The 27,985-nt window shown below is 41.7% G+C and overlaps 1 protein-coding gene and 1 pseudogene across 1 annotated transcript in view; one reads left to right on the forward strand and one right to left on the reverse strand.

The window, feature by feature from the left end:
* Positions 1-184: 184 nt before the first annotated feature.
* LOC103251920 lies at positions 185-3,096 on the reverse strand (annotated as a pseudogene).
* The window catches only part of LOC103251911 (ATPase family AAA domain-containing protein 5-like), a 35,657-nt gene continuing 10,481 nt past the window's right edge, over positions 2,810-27,985 (forward strand). The window contains exons 1-9 of the mRNA XM_008050529.2: positions 2,810-3,229; positions 7,044-8,974; positions 10,526-10,646; positions 14,174-14,338; positions 16,753-16,879; positions 17,693-17,774; positions 23,221-23,405; positions 26,492-26,649; positions 27,136-27,295. Of these exons, the coding sequence (XP_008048720.2) occupies positions 3,164-3,229; positions 7,044-8,974; positions 10,526-10,646; positions 14,174-14,338; positions 16,753-16,879; positions 17,693-17,774; positions 23,221-23,405; positions 26,492-26,649; positions 27,136-27,295 (2,995 nt within the window). The 5' untranslated portion in view covers positions 2,810-3,163. The remainder of the gene's footprint in view (positions 3,230-7,043; positions 8,975-10,525; positions 10,647-14,173; positions 14,339-16,752; positions 16,880-17,692; positions 17,775-23,220; positions 23,406-26,491; positions 26,650-27,135; positions 27,296-27,985) is intronic.

Consider the following 27,985-nt stretch of genomic DNA (forward strand, 5'->3'; position numbering starts at 1 on the left):
GGCCTTGGGGTGGGGCTCGCAGTTGCGGTGAGCCTCCTGGTCTTCCCGCAGGTGCCGTAGGTGGCGATCTGCTCCAACGGCGACTTGATTCCATGAGCCACGGGTTCTCCGGGTTCTGCAGCTCGTTGTCCGCGCTGGCTCCCCTCCCCCCCGCTCCCCCGTGGCCGGGTCTCGATACAGCCGATCAGGGCCCGATCTTCGCCAGCTGGGCATCGAGGCAGGCCTCGGTTTCCGCCCACGTGCCTTCCAGGAGGGATTTCATGATGAGCTGCGACCTCAGCTCGGTCTCCAGGCCGTGGAGGGTGCGCCGCAGCTCGGTGACCTCGGATTTGCTCATATGCAGCTGCTCCGTGTGGCCGGCGACTCCCGGTTGGGGCTCCTCGGTCCGCCTGGTGAATCAGGTTTCCACACGGTTTTGCCCAGCCATGACCTCACGTTGGCTTCGCATGTGGCTCAGGATCTTGGCGAGGTCAATGCCTGGAGCAGAATACACCTCCTCACCGACCTGGTCACCCGCCTGGCCCTCAGGGCACTGATTTCCTCCTCCTGCTTCTTTTTCGGGTAGGCCAGCTCCTCCTTCAGGCCTCCCATCTGCATCTCCAGGTCTGTCCTGGCCCGGGTCAGCTCGTCCTGCACCGTGCACCCGGCGCAGGCCCTTGATGTCGGCCTCCACGCTCCTCTGACTCAGACTTGGTGCGGAAGTCACCTGCAGCCAGACAGGTCTTGTCGATCTGCAGGAGAGTCTTGGAGTTCTCCATCGTGGCCCTAAGAATCTTGTCCCGCAGGTCCTCGATGGTCTTGAGGAGGGCCCGGGTCCCTACTTCTGGTACCCATCGCGGACCTTCACTTCCAGGTCGCTGTTGGCTTCCAGGAGGGTGCGCACCTTGTCCAGGTAGGAGGCCAGGCGGTCGTTGAGGTTCTGCATGGTCAGCTCGTGGCCTGCCAGCAGCACGTCGGACCCGGTCCGGACACTGGCATAGCCCCAGCATAGGACGCCGCCGCGGAATCCCCTGGAGGAGGACGAGGACACGACCGCGGCCGCCCGAGCCGGGTGGATGCTGGGCGCGCAGAAGGTGCCTCCCACGCCCCAAAGCGCATGGAGCGGCCACCCAGGCCCGGACGGACTAGGCGGCCCACGGCTGGCAATAGCTGTAGGAGGTCACGGCGAGACGGAGGACAGAGCGACACAGATGGAGAGCTGCGGTCGCAGGAGGGAGTCAATACTTTTCTGATGTGTGTGTGTGTGTGTGTGTGTGTGTGTGTGTGTGTGTGTGTGTGTGTGTGTGTGTTTTAAAGCTGTATAAGCCATATTACAATATTTTAAAAAGGTGATATTTATAATGCTAGAAAGAGTTTTGAAAGTAGCCGCCGCTGGGATATAGACCTGGGGTATGAAACAAAAATCAGCTTTTTTCTTTTTTTTTAAAGAAAGTTTTGTAGTATTTTTTTTTTAAGTTGAAATCTCACTGTCGCCCAGGCAGGAGTGCAGTAGCACCATCACGGTGGCCACTGCAACCTCGACTTGCTGGGCTCAGGCAATCCTTCCTCCTCAGCTTTCCAAGTGGATGAGACTACAGACTTGCACCACCACACTCGGATAATTTTTTGATTTTGTTTTTTCTTCCAGAAATGAGGTCTCACCTTATTGCCAGGTTGGTCTCCAACTCTTGAGCTCAGGCAGGCATCTTGTCTCAGCCTCCCATCCCAAAGTGCTGGGATGACAGGCATGAGACACTGGGCCTGGCCTCAATAATAGCTTTTATTTTTAATTTTTAATTTTAATTTTAATTTTTTTTTGAGTTGGAGTCTCACTCTGTCCCCCAGACTGGAGTGCAGTGGCCGCTCCCGGTCACCACAGCCTCGACCTGCTGGGTTCCGGCGATCCTTCCACCTCAGCCTTCCAAGTAGCCGGAATTACAGGCGCGCGCTCCCACGCTCAGCTGATTTTTTGATTTATTGTAGAGATGAGGTCTCGCTGCCCAGGCGGGTCTCGAACCCGCGGGCTCAGGCAATCCACTCACCTCAGCCTCCCAAAGGCGCGGGATTACAGGCTGAGCCACCGAGCCCGGCTAATAACAGCTTTTAAAAGTGGAAGTTACAGAAGTTTGAGATCAGCCTGGGCAACATAGCGAGACCTCGTTTCTACCAAAACAAATTAGCCAGGTGACTGAAAAAACAAAAACAAAACAAACAAACAAAAAAACCTTTTCTTTGGGCAGTCAGATGTCTAGTAACAATTTTTTGATTTATGGTAGAGATGAGATCTCATGTAATCCTCTAGCCTTTGTCTCCCAAAGTGCTGGGGTTACAGGCTTGAGGCACCGCACCCGGCCGCCCACCTGTCTTTAAATTCCACGATGTGGTCCAGGCTCGGTGGCTCAGCCTGTAATCCCAGCACTTTGGGAGATCTAGGCGAGAGGATTGCCTGAATCTGCGGGTTCGAGACCCGCCCGGATAACTTGGCGAGACCTCGTCCCTACAATAAATAAAAAAACTAACCGGGCGTGGTAGCGCGCGCCTGTAGCTCCGGCTACTGGGAAGGCTGAGGCGGAAGGATCGCCGGAGCCCAGCAGGTCGAGGCTGCGGTGGCCGGGAGCGGCCACTGCACTCCAGTCTGGGCGACAGAGTGAGACTCCAACTCAAAAATAAAAAAAAAAAAATAAATAAATAAATAAAAAAAGAAACTCCACGATGTGTTGGTCCCATAGACTGAACATTCGCCAAGGGAAGCATTTTGGCCCTCTCGGCTCACCGTCCGCCCAGCCTCCTAAAGCAGCCGTAGGCCCCGCCCCCTGCGCTCCGGTCGGCGCGAAAACCCAATTGACAAGAACTCCCTCCCAACCCTGTGGTCTGACCTGCGTTCGGCTCGCTTTTCCCGCCCGAGCCCGGGTCTCGAGCGCTCAGCCGGGAGCGCCCGCCTCGGAGGCACCCTGCATACACCGGCCGCGCCTCAGGGCCCTCGCAGCCCGCGCTTTCTCACCGCCTCTTTCCGCGTTCGGCTTTGCTGAGCTGGGCCCAGCCCGCGCGCCGGCTCCGTGCTGGCGGGCGCGGGGGAGTCCGAGACGGACTCGTCTGCTCAGCACCCCGCTCCTCCATGGCCCCCCGGCAGGCGGGCCCGGACCGCGTAAGGTCCTAGGAGCCGGGATTCGGGGTAGCAGGGAGCATGGTGGGGGTCCTGGCCATGGCGGCTGCAGCTGCTCCCCCTCCCGTGGAGGACTACGAGATTGAGGTGAGGTCGTGTGTCTGTCGAGATCCTTCCCCTGCCTGTCGGGGGGCTCGGGGGAAGCGGGGAGTGGAAGGCGATCCCGACTCTGCCTCTGTGAGGGGAAAGGTGGGGCATCGAGAGGACCCGCCGTTGTGACATTGTTTGGAACCGTTGCTGGAGTGTGTCGCTTCTTAGTGTCGTGATAAGTCCTTAGACACAAGGGTGTTGGGAAATATTGGCGGGGTCACGTTAGGTCAGAATCTGGGATACCACGACCAGTTCCCGGATCCTGAAATGGTGGTGGAACATGACTCCGACGTGCCACGGAGGATCCCGGGATTCGTGGTATGGAATCATAGAACTTCAGCGTTGAAAAAGGTCTTTAAGTTCAACTAGTTCGTACGCCTATCTGTTCTTAGGAGTTTTAGAATGTCATTACAGGGATCAAACAGGGTACTTAAAAAAAAAAAATCAGTTTCTCATGGCTCCAGAACTTAATATACTGCAGTCAGGAGTCCCAGCCTGACATGTTGACTGATGTGTGTTTGTCAAGTTTCAGTGAAATGCACTAAGCAGTCATTATAATGAGATTCTAATGCCATGAAGTCGTGGGCTAGCATTTTAAGGTAGACCGTTATGTTTTTACACCTTTACATCTTGAAGTGAGCTCAGATATATGTTCATTCAACTGCAACTCAGTTTTTTCTTTTTTTTTTTTTAAGAATTGAGTGACTTTTTGTCTACTTGATAATAGTGTTGTTTGTTTGTTTTTGAGAAAGCAGGATTTATTAGGACAGAGAAGCTCCCAGAGTGGGAGGGGACCGGAGGGAGTTACCCTTACTTGTTAGTAATTGTTATGCTGATACCTGCTTCTAAAGCAAAGCAGTTACTCAGCTTGTCTTAGATGTGAAGGAGACTTCTGGTACTTGATTTACACGGTTCTTGATTTTTATATGGTCAGTTTTTTGTCTTTCTGTTGTAGTTTCTGCTTTTGGTGCCCTGATTAGAGAACCTGTTTTATAATAATGATACTTACTGTTTAGGATGTAAGGGTAAGGGCCTTATGCATATTATTTTGCTTAAAATCAACCCTGTGATGAGGTATTATGATCTGTATTCTACAGATGAAAGAAGGCTAAAAAGTAATTAAAAGTAGCCTGGGCAATATAGCAACACCCTGCCTCTACAAAGAAATACAAAAACTATCCAGGTGTGTGGTGGTGTGTGCCTATAGACCCAGCTATTCAGGAGGCTGAGGTGGAAGGATCACCTGAACCCAGGAGGTCCAGGCTGCAGTGAGCCACGATTGTGGCACTGCACTCCTGCCTGGGCTACAGAGCAAGATCTTGCCTCATAAGTAAATAAATAAATAAATAAGTAAATTAATGAAAAGTAAGTTAAATTACTTTTTTTTTGGAGTCAGAGTCTCACTCTGTTGCCTAGGCTGGAATGCAGTGGCATGCTCACAGCCACCACAGCTTTGACTTGAACTGTTTGAGCAGCAAATTAAAATGCTAAGGCTGGGCGTGGTGACTCACGTCTGTAATCCCAGCACTTTGGGAGGCCCAGATGGGAGGATTGCTTGAAGCCAGGAGTTGGAGACCAGCCTGGACAACACAGTGAGACCCCTGTCTCTACAAAAAAATTTTTTAAAAATGAGCTGGACATGTTGGTACACACCTGTAGTCTCAGCTATTTGGGAATCTAAGGTGGGAGGATTGCCTGAGCCCAGGAGATCGAGGTGCAGTGAGTCTTGAACTTACCACTGCACTCCAGCCTGGGTGACAGAGTAAGATTTCAGCTCAGAAACAACAACAACAAGACTTGTGATTTTTTAAATACTCTTTACCGTAATTTTGATTTGATTTGTAAATTTGGGGATCCTGAGTTTACTCACTAAGTATCTGTTTCTTTCTTTCTTTTTTTTTGTGGTGGAGTCTTACTCTGTCACCCAGGCTGGAGTGCAGTGGCACGCTCATGGTCACTGCAGCCTCTACCTACTGGGCTCAGGTGATCCTTTTGCCTCAGCCTTCCAAGTAGCTGGAACTATAGGCATGCGCCACCATGCCTGGCTAATTTTTTGATTTATTGTGGAAAATGAGGTCTCACCAAGTTGCCCAGGCTGATCTTGAACACGTGGGCTCAGGCAATCCTCTCACCTCGGCCTCCCAAAGTGCCTGGATTATAGGCGTGAGCCACCGTGCCCAGCAATTTCTCTTTTTTACTTTATTTTATTTTGAATCACTGTCACCCAGGCTGGAGTGGCATGATCACGATGATCAAGAAGCATGGCAGCCTTGACCTCCTGGGCTCAGGTGGTCCTTCCACTTCAGCATCCCAAGTAGCTGGGATGTACGCCACCATGCCCGGCTACTTTTTTGAATTTTTGTAGAGATGACGTTTCATTATGTTGCCCAGGCTGGTCTCAAACTCCTGGGCTCAAGCAGTCTGCCTGCCTCAGCCTCCCAAAGCGCTGGATTACAGATGTGGTCACCATGCCTGGTCTATTTTTTATTTTTTTGAGTTGAGGTCTCTTTTGCCCAGGCTGGAGTGCAGTGGTGCAATCACGGCTGACCATAGCCTCGACCTCCTTCTGCCTCAGCCTCCTGAGTAACTGGGACTATAGGCATGTACCATCATGTCCTGGTAATTTAAAAAAAATTTTTTTCAGAGAGTAGGTCTCCCTATGTTGTGCAGAGGCAGGTCTCAAACAACTGAGCTCAAGCAATCCTCATGCCTCAGTCTCAAAGTGCTGAGATTACAGATGTGAGCCACTGTGCCTGGCCATTTCTGTCTTTTCTTTTTTTTTTGAGTTGGAGTCTCTGTTGTCCAGGCTGGAGTGCAGTGGTACACTCACAACCACACCAGCATCGACCTGCTGGGCTCTGGTGTTCTTTCCACCTCAGCCTTCCAAGTAGCTAGAACTACAGATGTGCACTACCATGCCCAGCTATTTTTTAAAAAATTTATTGTAGAGACGCAGTCCCACCAAGTTGCCCGGGCTGGTCTTGAACCCACGGGCTCAGGCAATCCACTCACCTCGGCTTCCCAGAGTACTGGAATTATAAGTTGAACCACCGAACCTGGCCCATTTCTGTCTTTTTAAAAAAATTGCAACAGGGTCTCACACTATGTGGCCCAGGCTGGTCTCGAAATCCTGGGCCCAAGTGATCCTATTGCCTTGGTCTCAAAAAGTGCTGAAATTACAGGTGTAAGCTGCTGCGTCTGAACTTTTTTCCCCTAATATATCATGTTTTTCACCTAAAGGAGCTTTGTGTGTGTGTGTGTGTGTGTGTGTGTGTGTGTGTGTGTGTGTGTGTGTGTGTGTGTGTTGGAGTCTCACTCTGTTGTCCAGGTGGGAATGCAGTGGCATGCTCATGGCCACTGCAGCCTCAGTCTGCTAGGCTCAGGCGATCCTTCTACCTCAGCCTTCCAAATAGCTGGAACTACAGGCGCATGCTATCATGTCCGGCTAAATTTTTTTTTTTTGAGTTGGAGTCTCCCTGTGTTGCCCAGGTTGGCACCATAGCTTCAACCTGCTGGACTCAGGCAGTCTTTCCGCCTCAGCCTTCCAAGAAGCTGGGACTACAGATGTGAGCCACCACACCCAGCTAATTTTCTGATTTGTTGTAGAGATGAGGTCTCGCCAAGTTACCTAGGCTGGTCTCAATCCTCTCACCTCGGCCTCCCAAAGTGAGCTGGGTGGCGTTGAGCCACTGTTACCGGCCAGGAGCCTTCTTTTTAAGAAATGTCTTAAAATATTAGATTAATATTTAAAATCTATGTATTGTATTATTTTGCTTGAAAATAAGTGACTTTTTTTCTTTTAAATTGCTAGCCATGCAGAAAGCGGAGGAAGGATGATGACAGATCTTCCTGCAAAACAATTGAAAAATATTTATCACCAATCAGGACAACTGGAGATAGGGTTTTTCCTCCACCAAAACCTAGTAATATTCTGGATTATTTTAGAAAGACTTCACCCACAGATGAGAAGATGCAATTAGTGAAAGAGTGCAAGATAAAGTCATCTACCTCATTGCCTGTTGACAGTAGCAAAAACTCTAAGACACCTTTGGAAATATTCTCAAATACAGAGTTTAAGAAGAAAGGAAGGAGGATTAATTTATCTCATCAACTAAATAATATTAAAACTGAAAATCAATCTCCAATAGAAATTAATAGTGATGATAGTAAAGAAGACTCTAGTTTAAATAATGATTTTGTAGAAAGTAGTACTTCTGTTTTACTTTGCAAGAAACAAGTAGAGGTATTTACAGAAAACATTCAAGATATAAAAAATCAGTCAAGTATTATGACTTCCAGAAAAAATTCAAAAAAAAAAAATCCTAAACAAGGGATCACAAAAAGTGATTTCAAAAAGTTGAGGAAAAGGAAGCGCAGAGATGTAGTAGATCTATCTGAAAGTTTACCCTTGGCAGAGGAACAAAATCTACTTAAAAGGGATAGTAAAGATAATAAACAGATAATATCTTACCTGACTAATGAAATCGAGAATACTGCAAGTGATGCAAACTCTAGAGATAATGTAACTGAAACAACCCAGTTAAATGATAGTACAATAACTGTCTCATATGAGGAATTTTTAAAAAGTCACCAGGAAAATAAAGTAGAGCAGATACCAGACTCTACATTGTCAATTTGTGTTCCTTCTGAAATTGTTGAAGAAATTGTCAAAAGTGGTTATGTAAGTGATACAGAAAACTGTGAAATTTCCCAGCAGGTACGCTTTAAAACAGTTACTGTTCTTGCACAAGTTCATCCTATTCCACCCAAAAAAACAGGGAAAATACCCCAAATTTTCTTGAAACAAAATCAATCTGAAATGGAAAATAGTGCATCTGACCCTGAGAATGAACAGGCAATTCAGAAAAGAAAATCTAATGTTGTTATACAGGAGGAAGAATTGGAATTGGCAGTGTTGGAAGCTGGAAGTTCTGAAGCTGTGAAACCAAAATGCACTCTAGAAGAAAGACAGCAGTTTATGAAAGCATTTAGGCAGCCATCATCAGATGCAGTTAAAAATGGAGTTAAAAAGTCTTTTGATAAGCAGAAAGACCTCAATGAAAAATCTCTAAATGAGGAAGGAAGAGATAATAATTCTAAAAAAATCATGGAAAATTCTGGTATCCAAATGGTTTCAAATAATGGTAATTCACAGTCTTATGCTGATAAAGAAAGTTTTCCTAAGGAGAAAAGGAAGGAGCTAAAGAAAAGAGGTAAAAGAATATTAGATACTGGGGCTATTCCAGGTGAAAACAGAGAGCAAAACACTCAAAAGAAAGAAATAACCTTTTCCTTAAAAGATAAACAAAATCAAAATAGGCTTAGAATGAGTTTAAGACAAAAGAAAATGGAAGTTTTCAAAAGCAGCACTTTATTTAACAGTGAAAATGTTGTTTGTGAAGATACAGCAAATGATGACACTCTAAAGATTTCATCCCTGTGTAGCAATAATAAATCATCAAGAAAAACCAGCACACCAGTTAAAGATGATAAGGTTATGCAATCTAAAACTGAATCTGAAGAGAGCTTAATAAATGTTTCCACAACCAAATCAACCAGAAGATCTGCAAGAAGTAGCACCATGCCTAGTACAGTAACCATTAGAGGGATTCATTCTGAAGATGCACAAGATAATAATCCCGTAAAAACTTCCACTCCAAAAGCAGCCAACGTATCAGAAAAGCACAGCTTATATACAGCAGAATTAATAACAGTACCCTCTGATTCAGAGAGCCCCATTAGGTAAAGTTTTGTTTTTGTTGTTTAGTTTTAGTAGTCTGTGTGTATCATTAGCTGGGAAGGAAAATACTTCGATTATTGACGGGTATTATTTTTTCTAGAACACAACTATTTATAAGAAAAAGAACAGGAATGACTGCTGTAATGTGTGCATAATTTGCACTTGTGTCTGGTAGCAGTGTCTGTGTTTGCACTCAGATCTTTTTTTTTTTTTTTTTTGAGTTGGAGTCTCACTCTGTCGCCCAGACTGGAGTGCAGCGGCCGCTCCCGGCCACCGCAGCCTCGACTTGCTGTGCTCCGGCGATCCTTCCACCTCAGCCTTCCAAGTAGCCGGAATTACAGGCTTGCACTACCATGCCCGGCTGATTTTTGATTTATTGTAGAGATGAGGTCTCGCTGCACTCAGATCTTAATATCCACGTAAATGTCATTCAGCAAAAAGTAACTTGGGATCCTAATACTGGTCTAGTGTGGTCTCTGGACATATCCATCACTGGCCAGCCTCTAGATTCCCACACACAGGCCAGGCACAGTGGCTCATGCCTGTAATCCCAGCACTTGGGGAGGCCAAGGTGGGAACATTGTCCCTAGGAGTTTGAAACCAGCCTAGGCAATATATTGAGACCTTGTCTCTACAAAAAAAAAATCAAAGTATTACCTGAATGTGATGTCCCATGCCTATAGTCCCAGCTACTCAGGAGGATGAGGTGGAAGGATCACCTGAGCCAAGCAGGTCGAGGCTGCAGTGACCGTGAGCATGCCACTGCACTCTAGCCTGGGTGACAGAGTGACACCCTAACTCAAAACAAAAAATCATAGAATGTTATTTCTTGGGTAATCTCACCCATATACTGTGAAGTATATACTATACTTACACACAGGTATAGGCTAATATTAGAATGATTCTAGGGGCTAATTTTCCGTAAAGCTTATTCTTTCTAAAGGAAATAATAAATAATAAAGTTTGATGTACTTTCAAACTTTTGAAATTGTTTTGAAATTGATGGGAATTACATTTTTCTTCCTGTTTTAGAACAGTTGAAAAATTAGCCCTAGTTTTTGTTTTTGTTTTTTTGAGTAGGTATCTCATTTTGTCACCCAGGCTGGAGTACAGTGACACATTCATGACCACCACAGCCTCCACCTGCTGGGTTCAGGTGATCCTTCTGTCTCAGCCTTCCAAGTAGCTGGAACCACAGGCGTGTGCCACCACACCTGGCTAATTTTTTTATTTTTTGTAGAGATGAGGTCTTGCCAAGTTGTCCAGGCTGGTCTTGAACCCCTGGTCTTGGGCAGTCCTCTCACCTCTGCCTCCCAAAGTGCTGGGATTACAGGCATAAGCCACCACGCCCGGCCCTAGTTGATTTTTTTCATCTATTCTTTTGGAAATAGGGTCTTGCTATGTTGCCCAGGCTGGTCTCAAATTCTTGGGCTCAAGCAGTCTTCCTGACAGCCTCCTGAGTAGTTGCCTGCCTCTATTTTATCTATAGTTAACTGAGATTCTTAGACAGTATAATAATGAAAATGTTTCTGAATACTTTATCTTTTTTTCAGAATGAAATTTACCAGAATTAGTACTCCCAAAAAATCTAAGAGAAAACCTAAGAAAAGATCTAAGAAAAGAGCTAAGAAATCTGAAGCAATTGATGGAGATTTTACTTTTGAGACTAGAAAGGTAATTAAGATATTAGAGAATCCTATAAGTGACATTGTATTTCCTTAAAAACAAAACAAGAGAACTCACACTAATATTGGAGGTAATCAGCCAAAAGAAAATTCATGTAATTCATAAGTTGGTTAATTACAACTCTATATTATTTTTCACTATTATCTTATTCCTCCAGTTTATTAATGTATTTTATTGTGAGATGAAAGCATTGGTAAGGGTGAATATAATTTGCTTATAAAAAGCTTTCTTAGTGAGTTTACATTCCAATCATCTTCCCTAAAGCTGCTTATCTTAGCTTGAGCTGCTATGGTAAAAAATTACCATAGACTAGGTGGCTTAAACAACAGAAATTTATTTCTTACAGTTCTGGGTGTTGGGAAGTACAAGATCAAGGCACCAGCTGATCCCTGTCTGGTGAGGTTTGCAGATGGCTATCTTGTTTTCTTATCTGGTAGAGAGCTGGCAGAGAATGGGAGCCACCCTTTTGACCTAATTACCTCCCAAAGGCCCTCCCTCCTAATACCATCATATAGGGAGTTAGAATTCCAACATGAATTTTGGGAGGACACTTTCAGTCTGTAAAACTGCCTATAGGTTTTATAGACTAAAGCTTTTGGTTTATTTCTATAGATTAGAGTCTCAAAAGCAGACTTTTTCAGGCTTGCTATTGTTGACATTTTGGCTAGATGATTCTCTGTTGTGCATTGTAGGAAGTTTAGCAGCAATCCTAGCTTCTACCAAAAAGATTAGTACCCCAACTTCTATATTATGACAACCAAAAGTGTCTCCAGATATTGCTGACTATCTCCTGTAGGAGACAAAAAGTCATTTCCACTTGAAAAACTACAGCTCTAAAGAGGGAGATAGGATATATAAGAATAGTTTAGTTGTTTCTGCAAAATAAGCTGCTTGTCCCCATCATGGAACAATTGGATTCTCTACAGAAGAACTGGAGTAGAGAATCCCTGGTCTTGGGCAATCCTCTCACCTCTGCCTCCCAAAGTGCAGGGATTACAGGCATAAACCACCACGCCCAGGAATGTGTGGTTTGAAAAAGCCACCAACCTTTTATCAACAAGGGTGCCTGAATGGAGCATATTTATATACCTAACCCTTAACTGTACCCCACAACAGAAAAATAAATAAATAAATAAATAAAAAAGAAAAAGCCACCAAGACGACACTGACAACCACTGCTACACTGGTATCTCTTTTGTTTTTATTTAACATCTATAATTTTTTGACTGCTTACCACATTCTAGATACTGCTCAGTCCTCATAACATTAATATCATAAAGTAAATATTATTTAATCCTGTTTTATAGGTAAAGAAACTTGCAGTTAGTTCATGGAATGAGGAAACGTGTTTTTGCGACTCTGGGAAGTGTCTCCCCAGAGGCTGCTATAAGATGCTTCCCAGAGTCACACACTCATAAGTTGTTAGGAGTATGGTCCTCAGTTTACTGGAAACCATTCTAGATTTCAGCTGATTGTACCACAGTTAAAGGTTAACAGTTTCTGAGTTGAATTTTATCCCATATATTTTATTCTTCCTAATTTAGTTCTAGAAGACCACTTCAACTTTAATTTTAGGGATATAGTGCCTTGGTTTGCCTCATGTACTGCTTAGAATTGGGATTCAGTAATAAATTTTCTAGCAAGATAAATGTCAAAATTAAATGTATCCTAGTTGGGGCCTTTGTCCAAATTTACTTAAATCAATTATTTTATTTATTTATTTTTCAGCTGGAGTATCACTCTTGCCCAGGCTGGAGTGCAGTGGCATGCTCATGTCCACCACAGTCTCGATTTGCTGGGCTCAGGTGATCCTTCTGCCTCAGCCTTCCAAGTAGCTAGAACTACAGGCACACACTACTATGCCTGGCTAATTTTTTGATTTATTGTAGAAATGAGGTTTTGCCAAGTTGCCCAGACTGATCTCGAACCCATGGATTCAGGCAATCCTCTCACCTCGGCCTCCCAAAGTGCTGGGATTATAGGTGTTAGCCACCGACCCCGGCTTAAAATTATTTATTTATTTATATTTCGCTAGTGCATTGATCTTGGACAGACTTTATTCTTATCTAGTGCTCTTTTCCATACTGCAATACCTTTTCAACCTTGCTCCGAAGGATTCAGCCTAAAGTACTTTCCTTCCTCTCTTAAACTACTATGATGTATTTTTTATGTATCTACTATGTGTCATTCTCCCTGTTTTTGTTTCTTTCTCTTTCTAAATATATATGTAGATGAGGTCTCACCAAGTTGCCCAGGCGGGTCTCAAACCCACGGGCTCAGGCAGTCCACTCACCTCAGCCTCCCAAGGTGCGGGATTACAGGCTGAGCCACCGAGCCTGGCTTAAATTATTATTATTATTATTTTTAAATTTGGAGTTAGGCCAGGCGTGGTGGCTCATGCCTATAATCCCAGCATTTTGGGATGCCAAGGTGAGAGGATTGCCTGAGCCCATGGGTTCGAGACCAACTTGGTGAGACCTCCTCTCTACAATAAATAAAAAAATTAGCCAGGTATGGTGGCACACACCTGTAGTCCAGCTTACTTGGAAGGCTGAGATGGAAGGATCATCTGAGCCTATCAGGTTGCGGCTGCTGTGACCATGAGTGTACCACTGCATTCCAGCCTTGATGACAGAGTGAGACTCCAACTCAAAAAAAGAAAAAGTTTGGAGTTGTGGGGATTTACTACATAAGTTGGTTGCATGCAGGCGAATTGTGAGCTTTTAGCTGTCCCTCTCCCTGACAGTGGCCCAGATACCCAGTGTTGCCACGTACCTTCCTCCAACCTCCCTTCCTCCCTTCTTCCCTCCCCTAGCAAACTCCAACACCTGCCAATCCCACCCTTGTGCTAGTATGACCAGTGTTCAGGGCCGGCTTATGAGTGAGAACATGTGGTATTAAGTTCTTTGTTTCTGTGATAGTTCACTTAGTATGATGGTCTCTAGCTACATCCAAGTTGCTGTGAAGGCCATGATTTTGTTCTTTATGACTGCATAATATTCCATTGTGGATTTTCTTTATCTAGTCTGCTTTTAATGAGCATCTGGGTTGGTTTTGTGTTTTTACTATTGTGAATAGTGCTGCAATAAATGTGTTCGAGTGTCATTTTGGTAGTTATTTATGTCCCTCTGAGTATATTCCCAAAAGAAGGATTGCTGGATTGTATGGAAGCTCAATTTTTAGTTCCTTGAGTAATCATCACACTGCTTTCTATAGAGGTTGCATTAGTTTATAGTCCCACCAACAGTGTAAAAGTATCCCCTTTTCTCTGCAGCCACATCAGCATCTGTTGTTTTTTGACTTATTAATGATAGTCTTCCTTACTGGTATTAAATAATGTCTCACTGTAATTTTGATTTGCGTTTCTCTGATGACTAGTGTGACTATTTTTCATGTGTCCTGGTAAGATTTGAATAAGTATTTCTTTGTTTAATGTGATTTATGATTGTATTTTTTATTATTAAATATAAAATGTTTGCTAGTAGTATAAATTAATATTTCAAGTTTTTATCTAGGTAAACAATGCTTCAAAAAATATATCAAAAGCAAAACAACTGATTGAAAAAGCAAAAGCTTTACATATCAATAGGTCAAAGGCAACAGAAGAAATAGTGACACCCTTAAGGCGCTCCTCTAGACATCAAACTCTTTCTGAGAGGAAGAACTTGTCAGAAACGGAAGTAAGTATTACAAATATCTATTGGTATAAATTCTGTCTTATTTTGCTGTTTGGAGTGGGAGAAAAAAACCATTATAAAGTTATGAGGTAGCTTGGTGTGATAGCTTGAAGTTGTAGAAAGTAATTTTCAGTTCTGCTTTAAAAGTCTTTGGCTTCTTTTGCCTACAGAATATAGTCCAAATCTTTCTCAAGTCATTCAAGATCCTTCATAGGCTGAACTAGCTCTTCCTTTTCCTCAAAAAAAAGAAAAAGTTTGGAGTTGTGGGGATTTACTACATAAGTTGGTTGCATGCAGGCAACTCTTTGCTCTAGTCACACTAAATTATCCATTTCTCCCCAAGTGGTGCAGCTTTCACTGTATTCATTTTATTGTCTCAACTTGAAATAAATATTCCTCTACCTGAGGAATTTCTATTCAGACTTTGAGCTCCTGTGCCACTACCACTACCTCCTCTTTTTAAATAAAATACCTTTATTGAGCTATAACTCACACACCATATGGTTTTTTTAAATTTTTAATTTTTTAAAATAGTCTTGTTGTGTTGCCCAGGCTGGTCTCAAACTCTTGACCTAAAGCGATCCTGTTGCCTTGACCTCCTAAGGTGTTGGGATTACAGGCATGAGCTACTGTACCTGTCCTATCCAGACAGTTTACCATTTAAAGTGTACACTTCAGTGGCTTTTAGTATATTCACAGAATTGTGCATCCATCACCACAATTTTAGGGCATTTTCATTACCCCAAAAAGAAGCCCCGTTTTTCTTAGCTTTCATTTCCCAATTCCCTCATTCCTCCAGTCCTAGCTTTCCTGTTGTCTTCTAAACTCTGTTATAATTTTTTTTTTTTTTTTGAGTCAGTCTCACTTCATTGCCTACACCTGATTGAAGTGGTACAATCATGGCTCACTGCAGCCTCCAACTCCTGGGCTCAGGCAGTCCTTTCATCTCAGCCTCCCGAGTAACTGGGACTACAGGCGTGTGCTACCATTTTCAGCTATCTTTTTTATTTTAATTTTTTTGTAGAGACAAGGTCTTGCTGTTTTGCCCAAGCTGGCCTTGAACTCCTGACCTCAAGTGATCCTCCTGCTTCAGCATCCCATAGTGTTGGGATTACAGGCATGAGCCTCTGCACCAGGTCTGATGTAACATCTGAAGCCAGTTCTCTTTTTTTTGAAAGTGAGAAAGCAGGATTTATTGAGAAGACAGAAAAGCTCCCACAGTTGGAGAGGATCTGAAGGGGTTGCCCGAGGCCAGTTCTTGAGTTTTATTTGTCTATGTATTCTCAATTCTTCCTATATTACCTCACACATGGTGGGTACATGTATAGTAACCATGGGAAAATATCAGACTTCATTCTAATACATTTCTAGGATGTATAGTTATAAAAGAGGTATAACAAGAATTTTTATAGTTTGGTAATATTGACTTTTATATGTAATATCGTTGTTTTTTTTTATTCGAAGTCTCACTCTTGTCTAAGCTGGAGTGTAATGGCACACTCACAGCTACCACAGCTTTGACCTGCTGGGCTCAGGCGATCCTTCTGCCTCAGCCTTCCAAGTAGTTGGAACTACAAGCAAGCACCTCCATGCCTGGCTAATTTTTTGATTTATTGTAGAGACTAGGTCTTGCCAAGTTGCCCAGGATGATCTCGAATTCCTGGGCTCAGGCAGTCCTCTTTCTTCTACCTCCCGAAGTGCTGACTTTCAAGTGTGAGCCCAGTTTGGGCTTTCATTTTGAAAAACACCAACTAACAGCAGGGTAATTAACTGACACATAATTTAAAAAATTCTGGCAGGGCGCAGTGGCTCATGCCTGTAATCTCACCACTTTGGGAGGCTAAGGCAAGAGGATTGCCTGAGCCCAGGGGTTCCAGACCAGGCTGGGCAACTTGACGAGACTTCATCTCTACCATATATCAAAACATTAGCTGGGTGTGGTGGCTTGCATCTGTAGTTCCAGCTACTTGGAAGGCTGAGGAGGAAGGACCACCTGAGCCCAGCAGGTTGAGGCTGCGTTAGCTGTAAGTATGCCACTACACTCCAGCCTGGGTAACAGAGTGAGACTCCAACTAAAAGAAAAAAAATTCTATTGACAGTATAATTCTGTTAACAGTGTTGAGTTTTCTGATCTAGGGAAATGGTATATCTCTCTAAAGTTTTGTGTTTAAAATTATTTTTAGTTAACATGACCATGGGCTTATTAAAAAAGCCCATGGTCATAATAAACCCACATAAACTTGTATGATGTAAGCATAGACTCTATTCTGTCATGTGTTTTCTATCAGTCAGCTATTATCTGATGGGGGTGCTATTTATTTTAGTCATTTTGTATATGGTTCCTATCACTGTAATGCTTTTGAAATTTTAATGTCATTATATGATGTATTTAATTTTTTTCTCTTATTTTGTCTCAGAACTCTGTAATAATAATAGATTCAAGTCCTGATTCTTTAAAGCATCCAGAGAAAAATCAGAAGAAACTTCAGTGTTTGAATGATGTGCTAGGAAAAAAACCTAACAAGTGCACTACAAATGTACCTGGTAATCATATTCAATAACATTTATGATGAATATATATTAGAATGTTTTGGGGTATTATTCTGATTCTGAATGTGTTCATGATTCAAATTTAGTCCTTATAAAATGTAAATTTTTACTTGTATTCTTATTTTTATTTTAATAAGTAAAGTTATAATGTGAAGTTTTTCAAAGAAAATTAAGCATATTTTCATTTATTTCATCTGTATTTCTATTTGGCCTTAAGTTAGTGTTTTGCAAACCTGAAATTATCTGGGCAAATTAAAATATTTTAAACATCTTTCAGTCCTTCCCTAGACATACTGGATAGGAATCTTTAGAAGTGGGCTGTGGGAATCTGTAGTTAAAATAATTTTTTTTTTTTTTTTTTTTTGAGTGGAAGTCTCACTCTGTCACCCAGACTGGAGTGCAGTGGCCGCTTCCGGCCACCGCAGCCTCGACCTGCTGGGCTCTGGCGATCCTTCTGCCTCAGCCTTCCAAGTAGCCGGAATTACAGGCATGCGCTACCACGCCCGGCTGATTTTTTGATTTATTGTAGAGATGAGGTCTCGCTGCCCAGGCGGGTCTCGAATCCGCGGGCTCAGGCAATCCACTCACCTCAGCCTCCCAAAGGCGCGGGATTACAGGCTGAGCCACCGAGCCCGGCTAAAATAATTTTTTCTCTGGGAGATTCTGATAGTGTCATTGTGTAGAAATTTTTTAATTAAAAAAATTTCAAGTTAAATGTTTAAATGCTTGAAAAGATGTTTTGAAAGTAACTGAAGGTAAATGGAGATGGTAAACATTAATACTAATCTAAGTATTTACTTTCCTAAGGAAAAATGAAAGTTGCTCCTTTATTTCTTGCCAAAAAGACACAAAAAGCAGCTGATCCTATCCTTGGTTTTGATGCAAGCAGGTCAGTCAAATACAGATTTTAAAATGCCAAACTGTTTTATATAGTATACTTGTATTTATTTGTTTACTTTAATGAGAAAGCATGTAAGGTATCATTTGAAGCTCTAATAAGTCCATTATAAAAGATTACAATATTGACAAAGTTACAACCGCTATTTGAAGATCTTGTTTTTTTCTTTTTTTAAGTTGAGAAAGCAGGATTTATAAGAGGACAGAAAAGCTCCTACAGTGGGAGGGGACCTGAGGGGGTTACCCAGTTTGTTTGTTTTTTTAACAAATGATCTGTGGTCACCTCTAGACAAACTAAAATAATAAATAAGCAAACCAAAAATACAAAAAAACTGATTATGAACTTTATTCAGTAAATATTTAAATACCTACCATTATGTACCAAACATTACTATTTTTTGGTTTTAGGGATATTATGGGGACAAGACACATTTCCTATTCTTTATAGTCTAGAGGGAAGACAGTCTATGATTTTTGTTTTGTTTTGTTTTTTGTTTGTTTGTTTTGAGTTGGAGTCTCACTCTGTCACCCAGACTGGAGTGCAGTGGCTGCTCCCGGCCACTGCAGCCTCGACCTGCTGGGCTCCAGTGATCCTTCCGCCTCAGCCTTCCAAGTAGCTGGAACTACAGGCGCGCGCTACCACGCCCAGCTAATTTTTGATTTTATTGTAGAGATGAGGTCTCACCAAGTTGCCCAGGCGGGTCTCAAACCCGCGGGCTCAGGCACCTCAGCCTCCCAAAGTGCTGGGATTACAGGCTGAGCCACCGAGCTCGGCTTATGATTTCTATGATTAAACATTAATGGGCCAACAAATGAAAAATTGCAATTGTACCAAGGAAAGGTACAGAATTCTACTAACAATACTGAGTCTTCCGATGCAGGGAAATGGTATATCTCTCTTAAGTTTTGTATGTAAAATTATTATTATTATTATTTTTGAGTCAGAGTCTCATTTTGTCACCCAGGTTGGAGTGCAGTGGCATGTTCACAGCTACCGTAGCCTCGACCTGCTTGGCTCAGGTGATTTTTCTGCCTCAGCCTTCCGAGTAGCTGAAACTATAAGCACACGCCACCATGCCCGGCTAATTTTTTGATTTATTGTAGAGATGAAGTCTTGCCAAGCTGCCCAGGCTGGTCTCGAACTCGTGGACTCCGGCAATTTTCTCACCTTGGCCTCCCAAAGTGCTAGGATTATGGGTGTGAGCCACTGTGCCCGGCCTAAAATAATGATAATAATATTATTATTTCGAGTTGGAGTCTCACTCCGTCGCCCAGGCTGGAGTGCAGTGGCACGCTCACAGCCATAAAATTATTATTTTTAATTGACACATAATAATTATACATACTTGTAGAGTGTAATATTTTGGTGTGTGTATATAATGTTTAATGATCAAATTAGAATAATTAGCATTTCTGTCACCGCAAACATTTATCATTTCTTTGTCTTGAGAACATTAAATTCTGCTCTTCTAGTTATTTGAAAATGTACAAAAGTTGTTTATTATGGTCACTCTGTAGTGCTATAGAACATTTGAATTTATTCCTCCTATCTAGCTGTACTTTTGTATCTGTTAACTAACCTCTGGCTCTGTGCCCCTCTTCCCTCTCCTCCCCTCCCCTCCCTTAACCTTCCCAGTCTCCAGTATCTACTATTCTACTATCTACTTCTATAAGACAACTTTTTTAACCTCCACATATGAGTGAGAACATGCAGTTTATTTTTTTGTGCTTGGCATATTTCCCTTTATGTCATGACCTCCAAGCGTGTCCATGTTGCTGTGAATGACAGAATTGTTCTTTTACTTCCTGCTTTCCAATTTGGATGCCCTTTATTTATTTATTTTGGCTAATTGCTCTGGCTAGGACTTTTAGTACTATGTTGAGTAAGAGTGGTGAGAGTGGGTATCCTTGTCTTATTCCAGTTCTTACAGAAAAAGCTTTCAGCTTTTCTCCATTTAATATGATGCTTGCTGTGGGTTTTTCATATATAGCCTTTATTGTGTTGAGGTATGCTCCTTCTGTACCTAGTTTGTTTAGAGTTTTTATCATGAAGGGATGTTAAATTTTATTATATACTTTTTCTGCATCTATTGAGATGATCATAAGGTGTTTGTCCTTCTTCTGTTGATGTGACTTATGACATTTATTGATTTGTGTATGTTGAACCCATCTTTGTATCCCTGGAATAAATCTTACTTGATCATGGTGAATGAGCTTTTTAAAGTGTTGCTGGATTTGGTTTGCTGGTATTTTGAGGATTTTTGCATCTATGTTAATTGGGAATATTGACCTATAATTTTCTTTTTTTTGTTGTTTCTTTGTCTGGTTTTGGTAGCAGAGTATGCTGACCTTATAGAATAGGTTTGAAATAATTCCCTCTTTTTCAGTTTTCTGGAAGAGTTTGAAAAGAGTATATTAGTTCTTTAAATGTTTGGTAGAACTTAGCAGTGAAGTCACAGATCCTAGAACACCTTTTAGTACTGATTTGATTTCATTACATGAGATTGGTCTGTTCAGGTTTTCTATTTCTTCTCGTGTTTGGGAATTTATCCATTTCTGCTAGGTTTTTAAAAATTTGTTGCTCTGTAGTTGTTTGTATTAGTCTTTAACGATTCTTTGTATTTCTGTGGTAACAATTATCATGTGTCCTTTTTTGTTTTGTGATTTTATTTGGGTCTTCTCTGTTAGTCTATTTAATGGTTTATTAATTTTGTTTATCTTTTCAAAAAACCAGCTTTCTGTTATGTTGATCTTTTGTATTGATGACTTCTTTTTTTTTGAGTTGGAGTCTCACTCTGTCACCCAGACTAGAGTGCAGTGGCCGCTCCCAGCCACCGCAGCCTCGACCTGCTGGGCTCCGGCGATCCTTCCGCCTCAACCTTCCAAGTAGCCGGAATTACAGGCATGCGCTACCATGCCCGGCTGATTTTTTGATTTATTGTAGAGATGAGGTCTTGCTGCCCAGGCGGGTCTCGAACCCGCGGGCTCAGGCAGTCCACTCACCTCAGCCTCCCAAAGGTGTGGGATTACAGGCTGAGCCACCGAACCTGGCTTGTATTGATGACTTCTAAATGGATCAGCCACACTGTGCTGGGTTCTAAATGGTGATTCTCCATTTGCACCCATTCTCTATTTGTTGAGTGCTATAAGAGCTTTTGCATGTTTTCACATTTATTTATTTATTCGTTTATCTCTTCACTCCTGGTTTGTTTGGTTTTTTTTGAATAGGAGTCTCATTCTGTTGCCCAGGTTGGAGTGCAGACTGGCATGCTCATAGCTACCACTGCATCGACCTGCTGGGCTCAGACGATCCTTCCACAAGTAACTGGAACTACAGGCACATGCCATCATGCCAAGCTAATTTTTTGATTTATTGTAGAGATGAGGTCTCACCAAGTTGCCCAGGATGGTCTTGAACTCCTGGGCTCAGGCAGTCCTCTCACCACTGCCTTCCAAAGTGATGAGGTTACAGGCGTGAGCCACCACATCTGACCCATTCCTGTTTTATTCAGTTGGCTATAATCTACTAACTGTATTTATTTTGATGCTTAAATTGTGTTTAATTTGGCCAGCGTGAGCCCTTCAGCTTGGTTTCTATGTCCCTTTGACATGCCCTCATAATCTATTGAGCATTTGTTACTTTCTGGAACAGGAGGCTATTCCAGTCTCATCTTTTACTTGCCCTGCCTCCGCTCTGTTCTATGCCATTTCTCCAGGGATTCCTGGTTCCTTTTATTGGAGGATGGTATTTAGAAATCAAGATCTAGGTGCTGATTGTATTCATTGCTCCTGGGTGACAATGCATCTTGGCTTTTTCAGCAAATAAAGCTAGCATATATAAGGGGGGACCCCAAAAGCTCCAGAATTCATTTATTTAAAAATTGTATATTTATTCTTACATGTTTAAACTTCAGTCACCTTGAAAGTACTCTCCATTTATGCAATACACCTATTGAGATACTTTTTCCACTGTTCACAACAGTTTTTGAACTTATCAACTTTGTTGCCTTTCAGTGCTTCTGCTGTTTTTTGTTTCACCTCTTCCAAGTTGCCAAAATGCTTCCCTTTGAGGACTTTTTTCAACCAGGGAAACAAAAAAAGTCACTCAGGGAAAAATTGGAGTGAATAGGGAGAGTGGGGTATGGAGGTCATGCTGTTTTGGGTTCAAAACTACTGAACACTCAGTGTGGTGTGGGAGGTGCACTTGTAAATCACCTATCATGAAATAGGCAAATGTGTTGAAAAAATTTCCAAAAACATTCACTCAAGCCAAACACAGTCTCTTACAACAACACTAGCTGGTACACTCATTCCATCGGGTTCCTAGAACACTTACTTAATAGGCGTAGCCTGTACTACAAGGAGCCCATTCACCAAAACAATTTTTTTTTTGGTGTCTCCCCTCATGTATATATGTATATATATATATGTACTTATATATGTATATATGTATATATATATATGTACTTATATATGTATATATCCATGCATACATCCAAAACAATTTCTGTGTGTATAATGTATATTATATGTATATTTTCTTAGTATCTGTGCATTTCTCCTTAACATTTACCTTCTGCTATAGCTGCAAACTAATTTAACTACAGCTTTACCCATCTTTTCCTTTTTCCCTCCTATTAACAGTAGAAAAGGTATACCTCCTGTTTTTTAAAATTAATTCTAATCTGACTTCGGAGCTCATTTTTCCTTCATTTTACTCAATCAGGAAAGGAAACAGAGATACAGTAAATTTTTCGTAACCTTTTAAAAAATCACAGCCCAAATTTCTATTTGCAGAGAGTATTACAATTCTTAGTCTTTCTGTTGCAAGATAGGAAAGGTCTATAAGCTGTGACATACCTCCAGCACACTTCTTTCCCCCCACTACCACACTCCTTCGCCCTCCAACACTGTAGACCCATTCTTCCCTATCCTCTTGCCTCCCTCCTACTTTTACCACTATAGTCAGCATTTCTGTGATTTGCAATCTGAAGGTAAGCCAGGTAAAATTGAGACATCAATAATAAGGTGTACTTTTCCTGCTATTATATTGGAAACAATATTACACTAGAAGTTTTCTTATTAACTTTTTGAAATATGGTACTGATTTCATCTTCTGATTATAATATAAATGAATGTTTAATGAGAAAACAAAAGATGAGAGAAAAAATTCACCTACCATCCAAAGGTAGCCCCAGTTAACATTCAAGTGGATGTGATTCAAGTCATTTTTTGTTATACTTATCTATTTTTATTTAATTTCTTAACACAGCTAGATCTTCATTTTTGTGAAAGCAAAAAATAATTTGACCAGCTAAGATTTTAGGCAGTGGATTGTTTTTTTTTAATTAAATTTAAAAGTCTTTATTTTCTTGATAGTTTATTCTTTTAAGTGTTTATAATCTTAGCTTTTGTTTACCAAATTATTTTCCTAAAAGTCAAGATACATCTGAAAAGTCTCAGGATTGTGATGTACAGTTTAAAGCAAAGCATGACTTCCTAATGAGTGGTTTGCCAGATTTATTGAAACGGCAGATTGCAAAGAAGGCTGCTGCTTTGGATGTGTACAGTGCAGCAAGCACCAGTTTCCAGAGAGTTGTGCATGTACAGCAAAAGGATGATGGTGAGTTTGTTTGTTATTATTGAATATTTGCTCTCCAACTGTTAGGAGTAATATTAAACTATGTCAGTTGGCTAAAGGTGAGGCTAAGGTTTAAGTATTGTTCTTTCGGTGAATTTAGTGTTAATTTTAAGTACAGTTGTCCCTTGATATTCATGGGGGATTGATTCCGGGACCCCCTGTGAATACCAAAATCTAGAATGATCAAGTGTCTTGTGTAAAATGGGGTAGTGTTTGCATACAAACTATGCACATCTTCCCGTGTACTTTAAATCACCTCTAGATTACTTAAATACCTAGTGCAGTGTAGATGCGATATAAATAGTTATTATACTGTATTGTTTAGGGAATAATGACTAGAAAAAAGTGGGTAAATGTTTAGTACAGACACAACCATTTTCCCCCCAAATATTTTCTATCCACGGTTGATTGAGTCCACAGATGTGGAAGGCTGACTGCACAGGTTCATCCTCTCTTCCTCAGCTTTGGACTCAATTTTGTAAGGATGGGGGTGTGGGCAAGGAAGCCAAAGGCATTCTTAGTCCTTATTTCTTTATTTTATTATATTTTTTTGAGTTGGAGTCTCACTCCAGACTGGAGTACAGTGGCACACTCCCAGCCACCGCAGTCTCGACCTGCTGGGCTCTGGCAATCCTTCCGCCTCAGCCTTCCGAGTAGCTGGCACTACAGGCATGTGTTACCACGCCCGGCTAATTTTTGATTTATTGTAGAGATGAGGTCTCACCAAGTTGTCCGGGCGGGTCTCGAACCTGCGGGCTCAGGCAGTCCACTCACCTTGGCCTCCCAAAGCATGGGATTACAGGCTGAGCCACCGAGCCTGGCCAGTCCTTACTTCTTATGACAGGGGAGAGGAGACAAAGGTGAGGGACCTGAGTGAATGTTGTTGTCTAGAGACACACTGTGTTTTTAAGTATTTTTATTTTTATTTTTTTGAGTAGGAGTCTCACTCTGCTGCTCAGGCTGGAGTACAGTGGCATGTTCACGGCCACCACAGCCTTCACCTGCTGGGCTCAGGCGATCCTTCTACTTCAGCCTTCCAAGTAGCAGGGAATACAGGTGTGCGTCACCACACCTGGCTAATTTTGTGATTTATTGTAGAGATGAGGTCTTGCCAAGTTGCCCAGGCTGGTCTTGAACCCGTGGGCTCAGGCAATCCTCTCACCTCCACCTCCCGAAGTTCTGGGATTATAGACGTGAACCACCATGCCCAGCTGCACTGTTTTTAAAGGAAGTACTAGTTAGTACATTCAAGTACTAACCAGGCCAGACCCTGCTTAGCTTCCGCAACAGTTCTGAAAGCATAATCTGTGTGTGAGGAGACCATCTTCAAGAAGTTCTCAGAGGAGTTGTAGCCTTGCCCTTGTCCTATCTACTGTTGAATGTTCAGAGGAAGTCTACTTGCCTCTTTTCCAGAACAGTTTTTGCAGTTTAGGATCATAGATGTATCTTCTAGAATACATAGGTAACAAGTAGTGAGTGAGCTGTTTGCACAGGCCTCTAGTACATTGGTATTAGTGTGATCATGATCTAATTCTACTTGGATTAAAATGCTGTAGTAGCCACAGTCTTACTTTACTTATAGTTTTCATTACTGATAATGTGCAAAGTCTCATATCTTTACTTTGTTCTCAGTCCTACCAGAGGTTATATTTTTTTCTTGTCAGTACAGAAATATATATGTTCTCAACTGGCTTCGTGCTTTGATTTAGTGCACTCTCTCTGCCGATGAAATACGCATTGTGTTCTGTTCTCCTTTTCCTTCTCAGTTTCTGTCTTTGATACATTAAGAGTTTTGCTCAGCCTCTCTTTTATATAGGATTTTCCCAACTAATCTTTCTAGTTGTTTCTTCTGCTTTTCTTTTCTTTTTTTCCTGAATCAGGGTCTCACTCTGTTGCCTAGGCTGGAGTGCAGTGGCGTGATCATGGCTCATTGTAGCCTCAACCTCCTTGGCTCAGATGATCATTCTGCCTCAACTTTCTAGTAGCTGACTACAAGCATGCACCACCATGCCTGGCTAAGTTTTGGCGTGGTTTTTTTTTTTTTGTAGAGACGAGGTCTCACTGTGTTGCCGAGGCTGGTCTCGAATTCCTGGGCTCAAGCAGTTCTCTTGCCTTGGCCTCCCAAAGTGTTGGTATTATAGGCATCAACCACCACACCCAGCCTTCTGCATTTCTTTGTTTCCCATCTCTGCCACCTACCATTCAGTTGACAAAGTCTTTCTTGTGATTTTTACTAGTATAGTTTCATATAGCATTTTCTAATAGTGTGTTTGACTATAGAAATAAGTTATGCTTTTCTTCCCTCAATTTGATAAATCTATTTTCACAAAGGGCTACAAAAAACTTAGGATATCTATTTGTAGATGAGCAGAGGTAAGCTCTTCCTTGCAACATAGCAATTATTGAGTACTTACAACTGTCTAGAATTCTGATCAATTTATATACAAATCATGTTTAATTCCCATAACAACTCTCAGATGTTGAGTATAATTATCACCACCACTTTATGGATGACAAAAGTAAGGTTTAGAATCTTGCTCTTGCTTACAAGGCTAGTAAGTAACAGTCTGGATTTGAATCCAGACCTGACTTAAAAGTTTAGGCGTTAAATCAGAATGCTAACTGCCCCAAAATTTCAACCTGAGTTTCATGGTTGATTTAAAAAGAAATGAAAGTTTGGTCATGTTTGCTTGTTTTGTAACAATTGGTGAGGAAGACTAGGTAATTTTTTATTAAGTGTATTTGTTGGAGGTGAGAATTTGTTCCCTATATAGTTATTTGGGTTTTTGGTACTTTTGGGTTAAATATGTAATTGCTTTCCTGCTACTTGGAAGGCTGAGGTGGAAGGATCGCTGGAGCCCAGCAGGTTGAGGCTGCGGTGGCTAGGAGCATGCCACTGTACTCCAGCCTGGGTGACGGAGTGAGATTCTGACTCAAAAAAAAAAAAATATATATATATATATATATATGTAGTTACCAAGTCTTTCCATGTTTACACACTTGACATTCAGTAAATAGATTGCATATAAATAAAATTAATTCAGATAATTTTTCTGTTTTTTCTCTAGGATGCTGTTTGTGGCATTTGAAGCCACCCTCTTGTCCCCTCTTAACTAAACTTAAAGAATTGGATACTAAAGTAATAGATATTTCAAAATGTATTATTGCTCTTGGTGAATTTTCAACATTGAATTCATATTCAGAAAGCAATAATTCTGCTGTTGTGGTAAGTATTAGAGAATTCATCCATTGTAAAGTGTTTCCCCTACATCTTTCGAGGAAAAAATTTTGGTTATCTATTATTGTAGCCTAGAGTTCCTCTTTTCCTAAAGTTTAATTTTTAAAAATTTCTTTTAAATAGCCATAGAGCTTTAAAAACATTTTAAGAAATAATGATAACCAGTTTTGAAAGAATATTAGATTATATAGCATATTAGATACTTTATGTCAGTGTTATAATCTAATAAATAAGTAAAGTACAATTAGTTGAAAGGAAGAAACATAAAAATTTTATGTCCTTCACAAGCTTTGTGTTTTGTGACTAAAGCTAATCCTACATTGATACTGATTTATTTTGGACAGAAAGTGATTGGCAATATTGTGATTAACGTGAATAGATGATATGGGCCTTTTATTGTACATTTTATTCTTTTTTTTTCCCACTCCCTGTGCCCCTCCCCACCCCCATCACCCATTTTATTCTTTATTGCAGTTTATGAGGACAAGGAAGGATTTTACTGAAGAAGTAAGAAATCTTTTGCTGGAGGAAATTAGGTGGTCAAATCCTGGATTTTCTTTGAGACAATATTTTCCCTTGCTTCTAAAGAAACAAATTGAGCACCAGGCACTTTCTGAGTGTCATAGTAAACAAGGTTAGTGACAGTTATTATCATTTATGTTAACGTGGCACTTTCACAAACACTGAGACTTAGCCATTGTCTCTTGGAAGTGATCACTACAGATAGAACATTGCTCACAGTTGATAGGCATAATTGTTTAACTGAGGTAATAGCATCTGTACAATGCAATGTTTGTCCCTACTAGCTTCTAAAAAATGCCAACCCAAAGATGACTTTAATTATGTTAAAATATTAATCATCCATTTAAAGAATGCCTTAGGTAATTTTTTTTTTTGAGTTGGCATCTCATTGTCACCCAGGCTGGAATGTAGTGGCACACTCATGGCCACTGCAGCCTTGACCTGCTGGGCTCAGGTGATCCTTCCACCTCAGCCTTCCAAGTAGCTGGAACCACAGGCACGCATCACCACGCCTGACTAATTTTTTGATTTATTGTAGAGATGAGGTCTCGCCAAGTTGCCTAGGCTGGTCTTGAACCACTGGGCTCAGACAATCCTCTTGCCTCCATCCCCCGCAAAGTGCTAGGATTACAGGTGGGAGCCACCGTGCCTGGCCAAATAAAATAATTTATGTAAGATAACTTACATAGCTGTACAAAAAATAGTCTAATTAGCTGGGCTTGGTGGCTCAGCCTGTAATCCCGCGCCTTTGGGAGGCTGAGGTGAGTGGATTGCCTGAACCCGCGGGTTCGAGACCCGCCTG

The sequence above is a fragment of the Carlito syrichta genome, unplaced genomic scaffold, assembly GCF_000164805.1.
Source record: "Carlito syrichta isolate Samal-C Ts95f unplaced genomic scaffold, Tarsius_syrichta-2.0.1 Scaffold60668, whole genome shotgun sequence".
Taxonomy (NCBI): domain Eukaryota; kingdom Metazoa; phylum Chordata; class Mammalia; order Primates; family Tarsiidae; genus Carlito; species Carlito syrichta.